Source organism: Selaginella moellendorffii, unplaced genomic scaffold (assembly GCF_000143415.4).
Source record: "Selaginella moellendorffii unplaced genomic scaffold, v1.0 SELMOscaffold_73, whole genome shotgun sequence".
In the NCBI taxonomy this organism is placed as follows: domain Eukaryota; kingdom Viridiplantae; phylum Streptophyta; class Lycopodiopsida; order Selaginellales; family Selaginellaceae; genus Selaginella; species Selaginella moellendorffii.
This window is the reverse complement of record NW_003314334.1, coordinates 225,109-245,655: the sequence shown is the minus strand read 5'-3', so window position 1 is coordinate 245,655 and position 20,547 is coordinate 225,109. Positions and strand designations below refer to the sequence as shown.

The following is a 20,547-nucleotide window of genomic DNA, read 5'->3' as shown; positions in this document are numbered from 1 at the left end:
TATATACTTGTCCAACATGAACGTGATACCTCAGGTACAAGATAAAAGTTCATAGACAAGCACAAATTAAATGACCACTCGAATCCAACTCAACCGCAATAAGCTCACTAATGCATTTAGCCACTAGCTCTGAGAATGCCTTGAAGAGGCTAGCTATGCATGATCAACACTCAGCCGAAACGAAAGTGAAGACCATGAGATGAACTCATATCGGTACACAACCTCCTCATAGACAAAGCTATAGTACGGGTACTAACATCTCAACCTCAAACAACTAAGTTGGACATCACCATCCTCAGCCAAGGTGCAGGGCTACCAAGACTAAGTCAAGATCACTGAGAGCTCACTACTCTCATAGAGTCTAACGTAATGCAAGGTGCAATCTACCACCAAGCACCACGCTACAAAAGAAAGGTACAAGGGTCACCTTTCTGAGAAAAGTGCAACGGCCACTTTTTTATATCAACTCTAGACTCTATCCAACTCAATTGCCTTAGCCCCAAAAGTTAGCATCCCTTTCAGGCCGCATCATACAAACTATTTACTAAGGTTCAAGCCAACCAAAGTCAACTCCAACCTCTTCACTAGTTTATACTGGTTTACGAAAATGGACTGGTTTTCGAGCAAAGTGACCGACAGATCAGCCATTGGAAAAGTCTAAGAAAATTTGTGGAAAATTTCCATCCTAGAGAAAGAATGACTCTTAGTCCAGGAATGCAAACTTTCAAGACTCAACCAACTTCCTCCTACTAACAACTTCACACAGGTTCACCTCAACACCAATTCTCATGACCCATATAGCATGCTTAAGCATCGAACATCTTTGCCCATTTAACCAGCATCGAACTTCCGCAAAGTGCAAAATGAACATCCAAGGCTTGATCACGAAGACCACATCTTTGGATATCCACATTGCACTAACACTCTTCTTCAACCACCTTCAAGATCTAATGTGAAGCCAAAACACTAACAAGAAAAATGACATGGAAAATCAAGGTCCAAGGAAACTTCCTCATCACTTGAAATAACAATGCCACCTCCACTAACACAAGTGCTAGTGATGTTAATGCCCCAATTACACATCTTCTCCATCCAACAATCTACTCCAAGTGCTAACGGATCAACCGACAAGTCATAGCAAGTGAATGCTATAACCCTTTTCCAACACCTTATGGGTAAACTCAAGGAAACAAGGTACCAACTTAAGCTTAGCATAATGGACCACCATTGAGAATCTAGTCAAAGCTACTACAATGCTACTTCGTACAAGTAGACTAGCTTCACTATCAACCACTTTGGGGTTGATCATCATTTACCCAAGCAACTTCGTAAACACATTGCTTATTATCACGTGGATATGATATAAATCACAATGACTTGATCATCAATCAAGCAACACTATGAGAAATGCCCATGTCACTACTGTAAAGGTTTATGTGAATATCAAGTGCTAACTCAATTCAACAAAATGCAACATAAATGCCACACCCTATCAATAGAGATTTACAACACCCAACACCACTAACTTTTGTTCACAACATGGACAAGCTCATGCCACTCTCTTTCCGACCAAACTCAAAACTAATCCAACACCAAGCTACTCAAGGAGCAATAGCAAGGTTCCCTAGAAAAGAATCGAGCATTGCAACCCAAGTCTTCCAATAGCAAGCTTAGACAAAATGGTTTAGCGCTTTACTGCTATCCATCCCACAACTCACCATTGTAAGACCACCATCTCCAACATGCATCAAGGTAGGGACTCTTGATTGCATAATGTGAACACAAGCAATGAGTTAACACCTCGTTGCAAATCATCTCTCCAAGAAGAGAAAATGATTTACGTATTTGATCCTTCGTCCCTGACGACTCTCTTTCCGGCCTCATCTTGACTAAACCTCAAGCTTGCTTTCGCACTGCCTTCAGTTCAATCCAAGAAAAGTTTATGAGAAAGCACGGCCATGACTACTTGAACCAATAGACTAATCCCTATAGTCTTGATTGATCCACTTGTAAACATGCCTAGGAAGGATCCACTAGTGTCGTGCTAAACAGCTACGGACCAGCCTATTTGCCACTCATAGCAAACTCAGGGAAAGTTTACTTTCACCCACGGTACATGGAACAACTCATGGAACCATCGATAGGCAAATATTAATCCTGCCAACTCAAAGTGTAACCTCGAGTTGCTAATGTGCCTCACTCACGAGCTCAAGCTTAAACTCATGCTACCGGAACAACTCAAATCCATCCTATGAGCCCAAGCGCAAGCTCACATCATAAGGTACAATAAGGTAACAATATCCATACCCAAGGAACCATTGCGAAGTCTTTGCACCAAAACGTGTACCCACTCGGATCATCGTTTTCATCTTTGCGTATGCAACGAGACTAGTTGCCCAATCTCATTGAATAGTACTCGCTGAGACTCTTCCTCTGATACCAAATGTAACGCACGTGGTTTTGACCCTTTATCCTATGGTGATTTACCATAGGATAACACCACGAAGCGGAACCTAAACCCTCTTTGTGCCACGTGACAGATGCCACGTGTCACATGCCACGTGTCCATGCCACGTGTCCATAGGAACCCGAGGTTCAGGGCCTTGGGCCACTGAACGAAGGAACGGTGCCAAACTCCCAAGCGTGGAGCCAAGGAGTGATGGAACCGAACCACGGAGCAACTCCCGAGCATATAGCCCAAGGAGCGAAGGGACAGGAGCCCGGAGCGACTTGGAACAGTCCTAGAGCAACCAGCATCCCAATGCCAGGACCAGCACGCAAAACGGAGCCAAACGGAGTTTGGCGCTATTTTGGCATACCGGTGGCCTAACGTGAGGACATGGGTACTCCACCAGCTAGCATGGAATGGAACTTGGGCTTAGACCCAAGCCGGACGCAGAACAAGGACAGGCACGCAAGCGGGAGCTAGACTATGCCTCAAGTTGGTCGGCCATGCCCGACCTACCCACTATCCCTACTATACATTTGGAACCCCCCATAGCCCCCCCCCCCCCCCCTTGAGGAACACACGCTTTGGGCTTTCACCCCAAGCCTCCCTTAGTATCAGGAGTTAGTCTCTGGGACAAGCTCGAAACTTACTAAATATGGAATGTCCCTAGATTGTGAATTTGGACATGGGACGAACACCATTGTGTTCAGGCCGATCTCTACATTCCGTAGGTATGCCAAATGAGCAAATCTGGACACTTTCCATAATTAGCATTTGGGACCGAAATGAGACTAACACAAAGGGCATGATAGCGAGGGTGTTTGGCAGACACGGTAAGCTATCATGTAGCGATATTGAGGGACCAATCTCAATACGCGAGGGTTCTTGTCACTAGCCAGTGCAAGACATAACGAGACGGGAACTCCTTACCGGGCTAAGTATGCTTAGCTAATAACACGTAGGAATTCCGTCCTTATGCTCGTCCGGTCTAAGTACACTCGAAATGCCCAGTTAACTCCACTAGCACAAGAGGGACTGATAAAGGGTCCAGCAATACTGACCTCCTGCCATCGTGGCAGTAAGGAAAGAGTGTCCGTAAGGACTAGTCGACAGGTAAGTTTTGATACCTGAAGTCACATTCGCGACATATAGCCATGAAGTTATTATACCTATCCCGCTTAATTGATCTAGTTACAAAACGAATCTGATGATTTGAAGAGGCCAATTTGGTGCCTTGCCAAAGCGTGATATCGTTTATTGATAATGTTATATTAGAACAAAAGAGAAAGTCAGTGTTTGATCAAGTGGATAAAAAAAAAGGAGAAAACTTCTCATCTTGTATCAAAAAAATGTTAAACTTTAACGCTAAACTAGACTGGATAACAGTCCTAGCACTATTGTGCTCTTTCACAAGAAACACTTCTCTAGTGAATCAAGTTGAATGTGAAATTACTAAAGTATTGTTCAAACCGAATGGCATTATAAAAAACTTATACAAACCAAATGATGTACGAAAAGAAGTTTTGGGAACATCCTTCTTAATCATTAGCACTTGTTAGTACCCAGAAACAAGATTTAACTTGGAATGATATAAGAGAATAATAGTGTGAGGAAGAGGGTATACATCCAAGATAGTCACTTTTGTTTAACAAACAATAGTCAATGTAGAAATGAATACACCTATTGGACTTTGTCACAAAATAAAGTTTACACACCCAAGAATTATACGATTTTCGGATAACACCTTTTTTCAATATCTTCTTGACATTTTCACTTAAAATCTTAATTTCCTTTGGTGATCAACAACAAACAAGAACCATGATTAGATAGGCATCCCCAATTGGAATAGGATTACATGTTACAATCTTAGCCCTAGATGACAAATCAAATTTAAAGAAATTGGTATACTCCTTCATGAGCTAGTCAATTGCTGGAACACAAAAACCATTAAAGGGATTTAAAGAGGGAATAAAGGAACAAAATGGAAACATAATAGCAAGTAATAGGGAGAGAAAAGTGATAGAAGCAAAGGTAAAAGCAAAAGGACAAAGAAATACAGAAGTAAGAATAAAAGAAATATAAAGAAGTATGAGACAAGGGGGAAAAACCTCAAAGTCACACTTGGCATAATTATATTGCAACCAATCCATATTAAAAATGAGGTTAAAAGCTTGACTCAGCATCATTTGCAATGACTAAAGCTCAAGCTCAAGATTGCTTATATGCACAACTAGGTTTGTTTCATCCCATATATATATGTATGTATAACCATTGCCAGAAAGAATGAAAATTGGCTTTATTCCACGACACAAATGTAGACAAAAACATGTGGCAATAGGCCAAACAATAAAAGATAAACTTAAGCCTATATCAATCAATACGAAGAAAATAATAGAAAACTTTTTGCTATAAATAAATTTGGAAAGAAAACACTAAATGAACTGAATGGCTGAATAAATCTGTTATACTCCGGTGCAAAAAGACAGAGATTTAGTCGCCCTAGACTATGCCTTAGGGTAGGTTTAGTCCCTTACCCTAACATGCCTTAATATACCCTTGAGCCTCCCTTTGACCGATGTTGACCACGTAGTCAAAGTTGGCGCCTAACAATTCTTCCCCCCCAACAAAGTCCTTGTCCCAAGGACGAGTTGTACCGGTGATCACCCTTTCTGGGGAACCTTGCTCAAGCTCTTGGTCCATCTTCCACAGTCGTATACATCAAGGAGGCATTGGGCCCGTCACTCCGAGATAGTACACCTTTCAACTAGCTGACATAAAATACTGGATGAATTTTCACCCCAGCTGGCAGCCACACCCTATAAGCCGCTTTACCAATGCGCTCCAGCACTTCATATGGACTAGCATATCGATAGGAAAGTTTATCACTCTTCCCTGTTCGTAAAGGCACTAAGGTGTTCCGTCGCTCACTTGACGAAAAGATCACTCACACAAAGACGAGATCACCCACCTTATATTCCCGGAATTGGCGATGCTCATTGGCAAACTTCTCCACTCTATCCTGAGCTGCTTGCAAATTCTGCTTACACACCACCAGAATCTCATCAAGTTCTGTGGCTAGATTAGTTGCCTCAGAATCAAGCTTATCTTGAACGTCCTGACTCAAATGCAATCCCAACTCCACCGCTGTTCGAGGAAGCTTTCCAAACATGGCAAAGTAAGGACTTAGCTTGGTTCCACTATGTTGGCTATTGTTGTAAGCAAATTGCACTAACGGAAGATATAAATCCCACTGTCCTTGCCTTTGACCAATACTACAACGTAGCATATCCTACCACCTGATTCACACACTCGGTTTGCCCATCCGTCTGAGGATGATCTCCACTTGAGAGTTTCAAAGTCACTTGCATAACCTTTGCAAAGCTTTTCCAAAATCCACTGGTGAACTTTGAATCTCGATCACTAATGATGTCCTCTGACAAACCAAAATCAGGAAAAACCTTCTCCAAGTAAACTGCAGCCAAGTCTGAGGCAGTGACAGTGTTCCGAAGAGCCAACAACCATACATACTTCGTTAACCGATCCACCATGACCCATACTTGTTCCTTTTGCCTCTGTGTTCGTGGCAAACAAGTGATGAAGTCCATAGAGATACTATACCAACGGCTTTGAGGAATAGGTAAAGGTTGCAAAAGTCCCCCCAGCTTCTCCCGTGGCACCTTAACCCGCTGACAAAGCTCGCATGATTTACAATACTTGAGGATATCAGCCTTCATATTCCTCCAATAAAAGTTGCACTTAATCAACTCATACGTCTTCTTCCCCCCAAAATGACTGACCTCTAGATGATCATGATAGTGGAATAAAACGTGAGTAATTAACACATCCACCCGTGGCAAATATACACGGCCATTGTAGTAGAGAATCCCATCCACCAATGAGAAAGGAACTTCCATTTGGTCTCACAAAAAGGCCACCTCAGCATCCTGAGCCTGAGCATGCTCAACCAACTGCTCAAACTCGCTGACCACCTTACTCAAATGATGACAAAAGTGTGTTTGTAATGTTGTCACATGATGAACACGAGATAAAGCATCTGCCACCACATTTGATTTTCCCGGATGATGCTCAATAGGAAACTCCCCAAACTCCATGAGTTTGACCATCCAACGAGCTTGCCTAGTGTTCAACTCCTTCTGTGTGAAAAGACACACAAGTGGTTTGTGATTTGTCAACACCACGAACACTGCACCATAAAGATAGTGCCGCCATGTCCGCAAAGCATGAACAATAGAGAGTAACTCTTGCTCATATGGGAATAGTGTTGCTCCGCAGAATTCAAAGTTTGACTCTCATATGCAATAGGCTGGCCCTCTTGCATGAGAACTCCTCCTAGTGCATAACCACTCGCATCACATGTCACCTCGTAAAGTTTCGATGGATCAGCAATGCGAAGCACTGGAGTCTCGCTCAACAATCATTTCAGCGCCATAAAAGTCTCCTCTTGTGGCTTCTTCCACTCGAATGGCACATTCTTGCGTAACAATCGCGTCAAAGGAATAGCCACTTCGGCAAACTTATGCTGGAAACGTTGGTAGTAACTAGCCATACCAAGAAAATTGTGCAACTCGGACACTGTAGTTGGTGTAGGCCAATTTTCCACCACAGCCACCTTCCTTAGATCCATCTTGACACCCTTAGATGTCACAATATGGCCTAGATATTCCACCTCCGACTTTGCAAATTCACATTTGCTCTTCTTCACATAAAGTTTGCTGTCTCGAAGTAACAAAAGAACCTTGCGCAAATGCACCCTATGCTCCTCCATATTTTTGCTAAAAACAAGAATATCGTCCAAGAAAATCTCCACAAACTCATGAAGATAATGCCCGAATACCTCTGTCATCAACCGAGTAAATGTGGCCGGTGCATTCGTCAAACCAAACGGCATAACTGTAAACTCAAAATGTCTGAAGCTTGTGTTGAATGCCGTCTTGGAGATAGATGCATCATCCATTACAATTTGATGATATCCACTCCTCAGATCAATCTTGGTAAACACTCGTGCTTCACCAAGCTTGTCTAGGATATCATCCACACATGGCATCGGCATCTTATCCTTCACTGTCTTTTTGTTTAAAGCGCGATAGTCAATACACATCCGCATTGAACTGTCCTTCTTCTTCACAAGCAAAATTGGAGCACCAAACGGAGACTTACTTAGTTGAATAAATCCAAATTCAAGTAACTCCTTGACTAGTCGTTGAACTTCTTGCTCCTCTGCATAACTTAACCGAAATGGACGCTAGTAAATTGGCCGCATCCCCAGCTCCAATGTAATCCAAAAGCTCCACACCTCGTAATGGAGGCAACCCATGAGGAAGTTCATGTGGAAAAACATTAGAAAACTCGTCTAGTACATCCCGTACTACTGCTTCTCCCCCACACGGGCCTTGGTCCCCCAAGTCACGAACAAACAGCAAGTAACTCGAAAGTGTTTTTCCATTACGACAAGCCCGCTTCAAAGATGTAGTAGAGAGCATAACAACTGGTGGTTGAACGCCCTCGCCAAACCACACATCTTTAACGCCACCATACTTTAGCAAGATACGCTTAATACTCCACTTTATCTCTGGATCCACCTTCACCAACCATGGCATCCTGAGAATAAAATCCACACGATGGATATCCACGAGATAAAAAGTCTCCACAAGTGTGGTTTTGCCAACCAACACTTCTAGCCCCTCGACACAAGCATCAAAATGCTAAGTAGAGGTAGTTACACCTTCCACTGTGTATGGAATAACACCGCGTGTGACCAGGCTATGCTCCGCAACAAATTTTGCCAAAACAAAGTTGTCATCGCTTCCACTATCCAGTCTTGTTCCACACACAGTTGAGCTAACGAGCAACGATCGAAAGTCACTTTCTCCGACCGGAATGGTCATTCTCCTCATCCTCACACTGTAAAGTTTGCAACTTTTTAGTATCTGACTTACCGTGAGAAGAAGATTGGCCATTCTTTTTGTCCTGCTGCTTGTTCTTCAATTGCAGACAATCAGTCTTGTAGTGTCCAAGTTCGCTGCAATGATGACAACCCTGTCTATAATTCTTCACAAAGAACTTCTGCTTCTTGGACCCCTTTGCATCTGAAGTAGTCACCACTGACTTCAACTTGTGATGCTTGTTCCCATCCTTGTGTCCACGGCGATCATCACGACGAATCTCGGCAGAAGGACTCCACGAACGCTTGCGAGACTTGTGCTTGTCATTGTCAAGTCGACGAGCTGCATCAAAGAGCTCCTCCAAACTCTTTGTAGGCTGAGAATGACGCAAGTGTTGCCGCATGCTCTCACTATGTAGGCCATCAATGAAGTAGGACTTGTTCTGATCTGGATCCTTCGTTGGAACACGACTAATCGAGTGAGTAAGCTTCTCAATATAGTCCCCGAGTGTCATTTCCCTTGCTGGAAATGTCGAAGTTCTATACGAGCATTCTCCACGTCATAATGAGGGGCAAAACGTAAATAGAAAGCAGCCTCAAACTCATCCATGGTAAACACTGGTGGTTTCTTATCCACAACACGGGACTCCTCAAGCCAATTCCACCATTGAAGACCCGCATTATGCAAAACCATCGGAATAGCCACTAAAGCCTCAGCATCTGGAGTTCCTCTAGCAACCAAGAACTTCTTCACATTGGCTAGCCAAGCGAGACACTCGTCCATACCACCATCACAGGAAAAAGTTGGAATCTTGAGTCGATCTACCAAAGAAGGCTTACTTGGAGCGCTACCCCGTCCAGCCTCAAGTGCCTCAACACGCCCACGCATGGTATCCATCATGCCATGCATCTTGTCTTGCATTTCTTACTGATTTCGATTAAGGGCTCACAGCTCATAAACCACATCTTGAATGGTCCAAATCTCTGCAGCTTCGTCAGCACCATCGTCAGCACCACCATCGACAATAGGATTTCAACATTCAGCTTGGTCAGCCATCACAACCAACTCCTCTGATACCAATGTTATGATTTGGCGCAAAAAGATAGAGATCTAGTCACCCTAGACTATACTACACAACCTCTTGAGGTTCCTCACCACCCAACCACCCCCGAGCTACCTCAAAAGCTCCACTGTGAGCCTTAGGGTAGGTTTAGTCCCTTACCCTAACATGCCTTAATATACCCTTGAGCCTCCCTTTGACCGAAGTCGACTATGTAGTCAAAGCTGGCGCCTAACAAAACCCCTTTGATGATACTCTCAAAAGAAGGGAGGGGTCACCAACTTATTTGTGTAAAGACTGTCAATTACTCACGCAACTCCTCGTTTCTTGGAAACATTTTGGTGTCTAGACCTTCTACTGTAATAGCATGAAAAGGACGTTATTGACACTAAAGTCTCCAATTAGGAAATTGAGCATGAAAAGGACGTTATTGACACTAAAGTCTCCAATTAGGAAATTGAGAATGCCAATCCGGAAAATGCCAATAACATTAATACGTGTGACCAACCTTATTACATGCCTAGTAATGCCTCCCATAAGAAGTGGAGCTAAAGGATGTACAACGAAAAATGGAAGATGTTAATGTCGTGCTATGTGAAAAGCATCATCAAAGGTGGTTAAAGTAAGTGCATATATAAATCTTACAAGATATTGATGAAGTGTTGTCCACAATATTCTCAACTTAATCCACTTCTATATATTTAGCTCTGCATGATGCAAAAGGCTTTGGAAATGAATGACAAATTACATCAATATCTCATATGGCTCTTAACAAAAACAATACAATTGTTGGAAGGCACTATTACAATTATTAATATGTCCAAATGCACATATGAAGGGGCCTGGGAGAATGCTCTAATCTGCATAAGTGGTTGAACTCAAACCATTATATTACTACAATACCGTCCTTTGAAAACACATAAGAAACTCATGTAAACACTAAGCATCATCCCAAGAATAATATATAACAATCATTGTAAAGTGATTGAATTAATGCTAGGATTTCCACAAAAGAACTCTGACCAAATGTAAGATTGGCAACAAAAGCAAGAAGAGTTGTACCACATGTCATAAATGCCATCATCAATTGAGTCTAATTGTTTTGTATAGCATTTAGCAATTGCACCAATTACTACTTTAGAGTTAAAAGAGAAGGAGGTTACTACTCTACCATGAAGATGAATGAAAAAGGAAAAAGGAAAAAAAAGGAAAAAAAAGAAAGAAAATTGTAAGGAAAATAAGATCTAATTGATGCAAAGTTAGATTTAAACCAAAATCCCAAATAAAAAAAACTCTTCAGGGACAATTAAAATTGCCCTTCATCTTCACCAATATGTGTATAAAATATATAAATGAAATATAGAAATGTGCATATCAATTAGCTCAAAAATCCTAGTTTATATATAAGAGTGAGTGGTTTGATTGAAACCAATTTGATGGCTATTAAAATTACACTAAGATTGTATAGCTATTAATATTAGTTTATGGTATTTTAATTGTACACTTGGACCTTACAATAGCAAATTATTTTAATATTTAACATGTTAGCTGGTAGTGGATAATACCTAGAATATGCTCAGATATTTTAGTATATTTTAATCATTTAATGGTTAATATTCATTTAGATTGATCTTGTGATTATAAATTATAATTTGAGCCTGTTATGTCTTCTAAATTATAATATTTTATTAAATACTTGGATAATTTCATTTATAGTGAGGCAATTGTAGCTGAACCACACACATGAATCTTCGGTGACTACCACCTCTCTATATAAAAAAGTGTCAAAATGTATGATATTGCCACTCTTATTATCTTATCCAACAAATAAAGTGTATTCATAAGTATACCAATTGTTATATTAGGGCAAATGCTGGTTTTTTGCTATTAAGCGTTCTAAGTGGCAAGGCATACAGCCATGCTCGATCAAACTATGTCACAACTTAAAATTTGCACATCTTTGTATTGTCTTGGATTTTCTTCATATGAGGCTAGTACAGAACCACAAGAATATGAACAACTTTATACCTTTAAAATTTCCATTCTTCTGCTGGTGAAAACATAACATCTTTATAAAAAGTATAGTCATATCAAATCAGCTTCCATCAAGAAAATAAAGCATTTACACATTTTGCCTTTGATAGAAGCTGTGGTGGTGGGGGCAATATGGTAGCCACAGAGTATTGCTCCATTTTTGCTGGATGAAGCTAGAAGCTCTGATGTTAAATAGCCCATGTCTTTCTTTAACTTTTAATGCTTTGGCCTAAGCAGGTACAATATACTACAATTAGATATTTCCAAGGAACCGACTTGGAAATGAGCATGAAATGCATAGTTTAACGCATGGGCGCTGTCGTTTTTGGGTCCCGAACCTTGACCGGAACAGCATGGTAGTAGCTGCCTAGGTATTTTTCTTGGCGCTTAAGCTTTCTTCTTCCAATAAAGGTCGCTCCCACTCCCAGGTACATAGAGCTCCACTTTGTCCTCCTCTGTTTTTTCGAGCTCGAGCTCGAGAATGGTAGAAAAGGATGTCGCTGGATCGAACGCAGCAGCAGCAGCAGTGCAAGATGATCAGTCCGCGACTCAAGTTGTCCCCATTTTCAAGCTCTTCAGCTTCGCGGATTGGATGGATGTCCTCCTCATGGTGCTGGGAACTGTCGGCGCTGTGGCAAACGGAATGACGATGCCGCTCATGGCGATTGTCTTCGGCGAGCTGACGGATTCGTTTGGGCAGAACGTGAGCGATGTGGATCGCCTCTCCAGGGAAGTCTCCAAGGTAAAGTCATTCATTCTCGATCGAGAAGAAGAAAAAAAAGAAAAAGAAAGAAAAAAAAGAAAAGAAGGAGAAGCGGAATATTTTACTCTGTTTCTAAGTTTCTCGATGGACTGAATCAGGTGTCGTTAAGGTTTGTGTATCTCGGGATCGTGGCTTCTATTGGATCTTTGTTTCGTAAGTATTATTTCCACGTTTTTTTGTACGCAGTGTGATCGTGCGGCGGTTTTACAGAACTTGCGTGCTGGATGTGCACCGGAGAGAGACAAGCCGCGAGGATTCGAAACTTGTATCTCAAAGCCATTCTGCGACAAGACATCTCCTTTTTTGACAAAGAAACCAAGACGGGAGAAGTGATCGGTCGAATGTCCGGAGATACAATCCTCATACAAGATGCAATGGGTGAAAAGGTACAGAAAAACTCGAGAAACTTCGGGATGGAAATGTGTGAGCGCTCTTCTTTCTCGCAGGTGTCGAAGCTCATCCAATTCACCACCGCTTTCTTTGGTGGTTTTGTAATTGCCTTCATCAAAGGCTGGAAGCTCACGCTAGTGATGATGTCCGTGATGCCTCTGCTCGTTTTTGCTGGAGGGATGATGGCCAATCTCATGTCCAAAATGGCGAGTCGAGGCCAGAAAGCTTACGCCGAGGCGGCAGTTGTGGTGGAACAAGTCACTGGAGGCATCAGAACTGTAAGTGTTTTTTCTTTGCACCAGAAGGTCCAAGATGAAACTTCCAGGCCAGCACGAATTTCACGACTTTTTTTACAGGTGGCTTCGTTTACTGGCGAGCGTAAGTCCATGGCTGACTACGAGACAGCACTTACGAAAGCGTACAAAGCTGGAGTTTTTGAAGGAGTCGCATCGGGAGCTGGCCTTGGTTTCACGCTGTTCACCATGTTTTCCAGCTATGGTCTAGCGCTGTGGTACGGATCAAAGCTGGTTTTAAACGGTGGATACTCGGGTGGAGATGTCATCAGTGTCTTGTTTGCTGTGCTCACCGGAGGCATGTAAGTGTTTTAGAACGTTTCAGAAGCAGCAAACCTTTCTCTTTTCTCAGGTCTTTGGGACAAACTTCACCCAGTATTACTGCGATAGCATCCGGAAGAGCTGCAGCTTACAAGATGTTCGAAGTCATTCGTCGAGTCCCTCTGATTGATGCCTTTGACATGAGCGGACAAACACTAGAGAGTGTGAAGGGCGATATCGAGCTTCGGGACGTCACCTTTTCGTATCCCACACGTCCAGATGTCCCGGTGTTTACGAGCTTCAATCTGGAAATCCCGTCTGGGACAACAGTTGCTTTGGTCGGGGAGAGTGGCAGCGGCAAGTCGACGGTGATAAGCTTGATCGAGAGGTTTTATGATCCTCAGGCTGGCGAGGTTTTGATCGATGGTGTCGACATCCGGAAGCTCCAGCCGAAGTGGCTACGCCAACAGATCGGACTCGTCAGCCAGGAACCGGTTTTGTTTGCAACCTCCATCAGAGAGAACATTGCTTATGGCAGAGAGGGAGCGACTGAGGAGGAGATTATGGAAGCTGCTCGCCTTGCGAACGCTGCGAAGTTTATCAGCAAGATGCCAAAGGTAAATGCTTTCAAAGTTTTCATGGAAAGTTCCATAGTTATCTTTTGTTTGCGTCCAACCTTTAAGGGATTCGACACACAAGTTGGAGAGCACGGGACTCAGCTTTCTGGCGGACAGAAGCAAAGGGTGGCCATCGCTAGAGCTATACTAAAAAATCCTCGCATTCTTCTGCTGGACGAGGCAACCAGCGCTTTGGATGCCGAGTCGGAGCGAGTGGTGCAGGAAGCATTGGACCGGATCATGGTGAACAGGACAACAGTGATCGTCGCTCACAGGCTTTCCACGATCAAAAACGCAGACTGCATCGCTGTTGTTCAAAGAGGAAGCATTGTGGAGAAAGGTAAATCTACACCTTTTGAAACTCCTCTAGATCATCCAAGTCACGCTCGTATCTTTGCAGGGACACACTCGGAACTTATTCAGAGGCCAGATGGAGCTTACGAACAACTAGTTCGTCTCCAAGAAATGCACGAGGTGAAGTCAAACCAGAGCTTGAGCGCTGCTCAAGCAATCGATCCAGACGAGGTGGTAGTAATCGATCAAGAGCTGGATGAACGAAGGCTGAGCAGGAGTAGCAGCCGTGGATCGTTTGGAAGCAAACGCAACGTAACTCGAAGTTCGTTCTCCTTGACTAGAACGGCGAGTGTCGATCCAGAGCAGGCCGACAAGAGCGACGGAAAAACAGGAGTAACCCGGAACAACTTTCTTCGCCTCGCAGCTATGAACAAGCCAGAAACACCGGTTTTCATCGTTGGAGCTCTTGCTTCCACTGCAAACGGTGTGGTGTTTCCGGTCTTCGGCCTGCTTCTGTCCAACATTTTCGGAGTTTTGTACAGCACGAACCGGCACAAGCTGAGACACGACGCCAACTTCTGGGCGAGCATGTTCCTGGTACAAGCTTCCGCGTGCTTGATCATCTCTCCCATACAACTCAGCGCCTTCGGATTCATCGGCCAGAGACTCATTCGACGAGTCCGGAAGAGATCGTTCGAGTCCGTCGTTCGTCAGGAGATTGCCTGGTTTGACGATCCGTCCAATTCAAGGTAGCTTTGACTAGCTCTATTTCGAAAGTTTTTCTAAGGTTTTTCTTTCCTTTTTTCTAGTGGAGCAATCAGTTCCCGGCTCTCAGTAGATGCTGCTCATGTCAAGAGCATGGTTGGCGATTCCTTGTCGCTGCTGCTGCAAAATCTGGCGTCACTCATTGCAGGGCTCGTCATCGCGTTCACTGCAAACTGGATATTGTCACTTGTTGTCTTGGCACTTATTCCACTACTCGGAGCTCAAGGCGTAGTCCAGACCAAGATGATGATCGGTTTCAGCAAAGATGCGAAGGTAAGTTTTCCACCTTCGTTTTATGTTTTTCTCGATCAATGTTTTGCTTACATCCTCCTTGTATGCACGCACAGGTCATGTATGAAGAGGCCACAAAAATCGCAAACGATGCAGTGAGCAGCATTCGTACTGTGAGCTCTTACTGCCTCGAAGCTAAAATGCTGGAGCTTTACAAAACAAAGTGCTCCATCCCAACCAGGAACGGGATTCGCAACGGAGTTGTGAGTGGAATCGGTCTCGGCCTTTCGAGCTTCGTTATGTTCGCAGCCTATGCCTTCAGCTTTTGGTTTGGAGCTCGTCTTGTCAGGGAGGGCAAAACAAGCTTCCAAAACGTGTTTAAGGTAAGCACTTTGAGAGGCTTGCATGGTTGATCTTACTTCGTGATCCTCCAGGTGTTCTTTGCGATCACGATGAGCGCATTCGGCATAGCTCAGGGAGTGTCGCTCGCCCCCGACTTTGCAAAGGTGAAAGCGGGAGTGAACTCGATCTTCGCGACTCTGGACAGGAAATCAAAGATAGATCCTTCCAACGAGGAAGGCAAGACGCTGGAATCGACTCGCGGAGACATCGAGTTCCGGAACGTGAGATTCCGCTATCCAGCGCGGCACGAGGCGGAGATCTTCCGAAACTTGAGCTTCTCCATCCCCGCGGGCAAGGTACGTCTCCCTTTTAAATTTTCGAATTTGAAATTTCCCGGTCTGTTTTCTGTGTTGCGCAGACCATGGCGCTGGTCGGCGAGAGTGGAAGCGGCAAGTCCACAGTCATCTCGCTACTGGAGAGGTTCTACGACCCAGATTCGGGCAGCATTCTCATCGATGGCGTTGACATTCGATCGCTCAAGCTACGCTGGCTCCGACAAAACATCGCCCTGGTCAGCCAAGAGCCCACACTGTTTAGCGGCAGCATCCGGTCCAACATCGCGTATGGGAAAGAGAGCGGCGCGCCCGTGAGCGAGGAAGAGATCACCGCGGCCGCCAAGGCCGCCAACGCGCACAGCTTCATCTCCGCGATGCCGGGAGGATACGAGACCGAGGTCGGGGAGAGGGGAATCCAGCTCTCGGGCGGGCAGAAGCAGCGGATCGCGATCGCGAGGGCGGTGCTCAAGGAGCCCAAGATCTTACTCCTGGACGAGGCAACGAGCGCGCTGGATGCAGAGTCGGAGAGGCTGGTCCAGGAAGCGCTGGATCGGATCATGGTGGGCAAGACGAGCGTGGTTGTGGCGCATCGATTGTCCACGATTGTGGGCGTGGACATGATTGCGGTGGTGAAGAATGGAGGGATTGTGGAACAGGGCAGCCACGAGGAGCTCATCACAAAGCCCAATGGCGCCTACGCTACGCTGGTCAAGCTCCATCGCCACAAGCCAGCAAGCTAGGACCCTAGCCGTATACATTTTTCCAACGGTTGCGATACTTTAGCCTAGAATAGATATTTTAGATTTTGGAAAGGAGCTGAGAGTTCTTGTAGATCGAGCCAAATCGGCGTGTCGCCTCCACGATTCCTAGCAGGATCTTCACATTCTTGGCGGGGAAGCGCTGGAGCAGCGCCTCCTGGGCTCGATTCGCAAGCTCGTCTCGCAGCTGCGCGCTCCTCTTGGCTCCCAGCAGCGTCAAGTATGTTGTCATGCGATTCTTGGCGTCATTACTCGCGTCCTTGCCCATCTCCTCCGCCGTCATGGTCGCGTCGCTTAGATCGTCGTTCACTTGCCACATGAGGCCGAAATATCGCCCAAATCTCCTCAGGCCCTCAATCTCCTCCTCGCCGGCGCCGCCGACTATAGCCCCCGCTACCAGCGGCAGCTCGAAGAAGGAGCTCGTCTTGTTGGTGTTCTTGGCGTTGAGTTCCTCGAGTGTTTCCAACCTCTCCCTTCTTGACGTCGTCGTACTGTCCATACACAAGCCTCTGCATTGAGAGAGAGAATTCCTTGACCAGCCTCAGCCTCTTGTCCGCCGAGACGAGCGTGGAGTCCACGACCGTCCCGAAAGCCAGTGCCGCAAGTGCTTGTGCCGCGAGGATAGCAGTGGTGTCGTTGAACTCTACGTGTGCCGCAGCCCTTCCTTTCCTCGTCCTTGCATTGTCCATGCATGGGAGGTCGTCAGTCGTGAGTATGATCGCCATCCACATCTCGATGGTGCAAGCCATTGGAAGTGCTGCGTGGCGGTCTCCTCCCACCAGCTCGCAAGCAGCGATACACAGCGATGCCAAGTGCCTACCTTCTTCGTCCGCTGTGCAGTAGCGTATTGCTTTGTGGAGTTGTGCCGGGCATGATTTGACGAGGTTCGACATGATTTTGTCCAGCTCCTCCTCGATCATCTCGCCTCTGGAGCTAAGGTACTTGTAGAGCTGCATGATTTGCTCCTTGTTTGCTGTATTGCTGCTGCTGCTGCTGCTGCTCAATGGTGCCTCTGTTGTTGCAGAGCGGCACTGGAAGTGGATGAATTTTTCTGCTCTGCTCACCGGTGAGCACGAACTTTGGATGTGTTTCGTGCTTCTGATTGAGGAGAAGCTCGCTCTAGAACCACCAATCGCATTGGAACTTGAACAATACCTTTTGAGGTATACCGTTGCTGAGGATTGCTGACGGTGATGTTGCAGAGCAATAGCGAGCGTGAAAACGTTCTGTCATTCCAGCGGAGAAATCGCAAGCGATGAAGAACAACGCGCAATGGCTGAGGGACGCGACCGCCACAGATAGATCTGCTAGTGGATGGAACCACATGAATGCATTGCCGAGCTTTCAACGCTGGAATTACGTGTAAGAGCCCGGGACGCTATCTTCATGCCTGCGTGTGTTGGTTTATTGTCTGGGGCCATCTCGGTTACAGGCAAATCACGTTGATCACATCCTGTGGATTAAACGCATCCAGGATGACGAACTTGTGAACTAGCGCTTGCAGGTCAGAGTTTGTTTGGACCCGACCTTCCACCTGCAAGGAAACTTTAAACTAAAGCAAGGTTTTTCTCTCTTTTTTCCCGAATGTGTTGGGTTGACCGGATCTATGACCCACTATCTCACCAGTTGCTAAAAATTTCGAGCAAATATTTCAGAATACTTAAAGAAAGTTTTCCACGTCTATGCTGTTGAACGGTAGAAGTTTCCTAATGAGTCCCACTGCAGGTTCCATGGTTTTTCGCTAGTTTCCGGGCTACTTGATTTAAATCAACGTTGAGGTCAGAAAATTGATCGCCACACAACATTGTCATCACATAGTGCCACTTTTTCTGTGGACGCTATGGCTGGGAGAAGCTCACTTCTCATGAATGTGGCAGTGGCGCTTGTGATTCTTTTGGTTTTGGTGCTGGAACCCAATGTCGCCAGCGGCAATAGATTGTTGCCAGCGAAACTTGTCATCAGGTATCATGAGGATCATAGCTTTGGAGTGGAAATCCCTGGTTTGATCAAATCGGAGCAGGCGACAGCGTTTGCATCGCCCAGGCGACAAACGCTAGAGCATAACTCTCCAGCAGAATCTCGTCCCAAGTTCTTGGAGAAGACGATATCTCCGGATGATCTCGAAATCACGGCACCAGCGGCTTCTCCGGATCACGCAGGTGTTGTCCAGAATGCAACTGTAGACGCTGTCGTGTCGCACAGCCCAGGCGAGAAGATCGCAATTGTGGTTGTGATCGTGTTCTTCGTGGCTTCGATTGGGGCGCTGGTGCTCTACGTGTGCAAGACGAAGAAATACATTGAGCACCGGCGGGCGGCGTCGCTGGCGAGATCGATCGAGCAGGGATTTGGTCCCAGGAGCATAGCTCAAGCATCCACGTCCTCCTCGTTGTCGCCATCGTCCCCTGGATCATACTCTCCACCGCATCCACAACTATCAAATTCGTGATCCATGGGCTAGAATTATATCTATCGGGGAGATCCATGAGCTCGCTAGATCTATCGATCGATCGATCGATCGGGGTCGGGGAAGAAAATCTGGTACTGTTGCTGTGAATTTTTTTCTTTTTCTTCGCCGCCACGATTTGCAAGATTTTGCTTATCGACAGTTGTTAATAATAATGTTGCAAACCCTAAGGGCAAACGTGGCAAAATTATCCACCTAAAAGCGGACATAAAATCTCGCGCCAAAAAACTTGGTTGCTAGGGCGAAGCGGCGATGGCGGGCGGCAAAAGAATTAGATTCACTTTACCTGTGATTAGAGAGCAAATTCACTACTCGCCTTGCCCATCTCCTCCGCCGTCATGGTCGCGTCGCTTAGATCGTCGTTCACTTGCCACATGAGGCCGAAAATATCGCCCAAATCTCCTCAGGCCCTCAATCTCCTCCTCGCCGGCGCCGCCGACTATAGTCGCTACCAGCGGCAGCTCGAAGAAGGAGCTCGCCTTGTTGGTGTTCTTGGCGTTGGGTTCCTCGAGTGTTTCCAACCTCTCCCTTCTTGACGTCGTCGTACTGTCCATACACAAGCCTCTGCATTGAGAGAGAGAATTTCTTGACCAGCCTCAGCCTCTTGTCCGCCAAGACGAGCGTGGAGTCCACGACCCTCCCGAAAGCCAGTGCCGCAAGTGCTTGTGCCGCGAGGATAGCAGTGGTGTCGTCGAACTCTACGTGTGCCGCAGCCCTTCCTTTCCTCGTCCTTGCATTGTCCATGCATGGGAGGTCGTCAGTCGTGAGTATGATCGCCATCCACATCTCGAAGTGCTGCATGGGCTCGCAAGCAGCGATACACAGCGATGCCAAGTGCCTACCTTCTTCGTCCGCTGTGCAGTAGCGTATTGCTTTGTGGAGTTGTGCGGGGCATGATTTGACGAGGTTCGACATGCCAGCTCCTCCTCGATCATCCCGCCTCTGGAGCTAAGGTACTTGTAGAGCTGCATGATTTGCTCCTTGTTGCTGTATTGCTGCTGCTGCCGCTGCTCATTGGTGCCTCTGTTGTTGCAGAGCGGCACTGGAAGTGGATGAATCTTTCTGCCCTGCTCACCGGTGAGCACGAACTGTGGATGTGTTTCGTGCTTCTGATTGAGGAGAAGCTCGCTCTAGAACCACCAATCGCATTGGAACTTGAACAATACCTTTTGAGGTATACCGTTGCTGAGGATTGCTGACGGTGATGTTGCAGAGCAATAGCGAGCGTGAAAACGTTCTGTCATTCCAGCGGAGAAATCGCAAGCGATGAAGAACAACGCGCAATGGCTGAGGGACGCGACCGCCACAGATAGATCTGCTAGTGGATGGAACCACATGAATGCATTGCTGAGATTTCAATGCTGGAATTACGTGTAAGAGCCCGGGACGCAATCTTCATGCCTACGTGTGTTGGCTTATCGTCTGGGCCCATCTCGATTACAGGCAAATCACGTTGATCACATCCTGTGGATTAAACGCATCTTTCAACGAACTTGTTAACTAGGTTTTTCTTCTCTTTTGACCTGATCTATGTCCCACTGGTTGACTAAATTCCGAGCAAATATTTCAGAATAATCTTAAAGAAGTC

General features: G+C 45.6%; 1 protein-coding gene and 1 pseudogene across 1 annotated transcript; one reads left to right on the top strand and one right to left on the bottom strand.

Moving 5' to 3' along the window:
- Positions 1 to 11,794: 11,794 nt before the first annotated feature.
- On the top strand, positions 11,795 to 16,568 carry LOC9649234 (ABC transporter B family member 4). Its single transcript, XM_002986319.2, has 12 exons — positions 11,795 to 12,188; positions 12,308 to 12,362; positions 12,420 to 12,595; positions 12,656 to 12,877; positions 12,956 to 13,194; positions 13,245 to 13,770; positions 13,837 to 14,110; positions 14,171 to 14,813; positions 14,874 to 15,102; positions 15,177 to 15,443; positions 15,495 to 15,758; positions 15,821 to 16,568. Exons 1-12 carry the CDS (start codon positions 11,928 to 11,930, stop codon positions 16,475 to 16,477), a joined length of 3,813 nt encoding a protein of 1,270 aa, XP_002986365.1. The 5' UTR covers positions 11,795 to 11,927; the 3' UTR covers positions 16,478 to 16,568.
- LOC112340951 lies at positions 16,516 to 18,227 on the bottom strand (annotated as a pseudogene).
- Between the last annotated feature and the right edge of the window lie 2,320 nt (positions 18,228 to 20,547).

Bases quoted from the DNA above. Each gene is read 5' to 3' on its own strand.
- LOC9649234 (XM_002986319.2), top strand. From the start codon at position 11,928: ATGGTAGAAAAGGATGTCGCTGGATCGAACGCAGCAGCAGCAGCAGTG. The intron at 14,111-14,170 runs GTAAATCTACAC...GTATCTTTGCAG, and splicing joins AGGAAGCATTGTGGAGAAAG to GGACACACTCGGAACTTATT. The intron at 15,103-15,176 runs GTAAGTTTTCCA...ATGCACGCACAG, and splicing joins GTTTCAGCAAAGATGCGAAG to GTCATGTATGAAGAGGCCAC.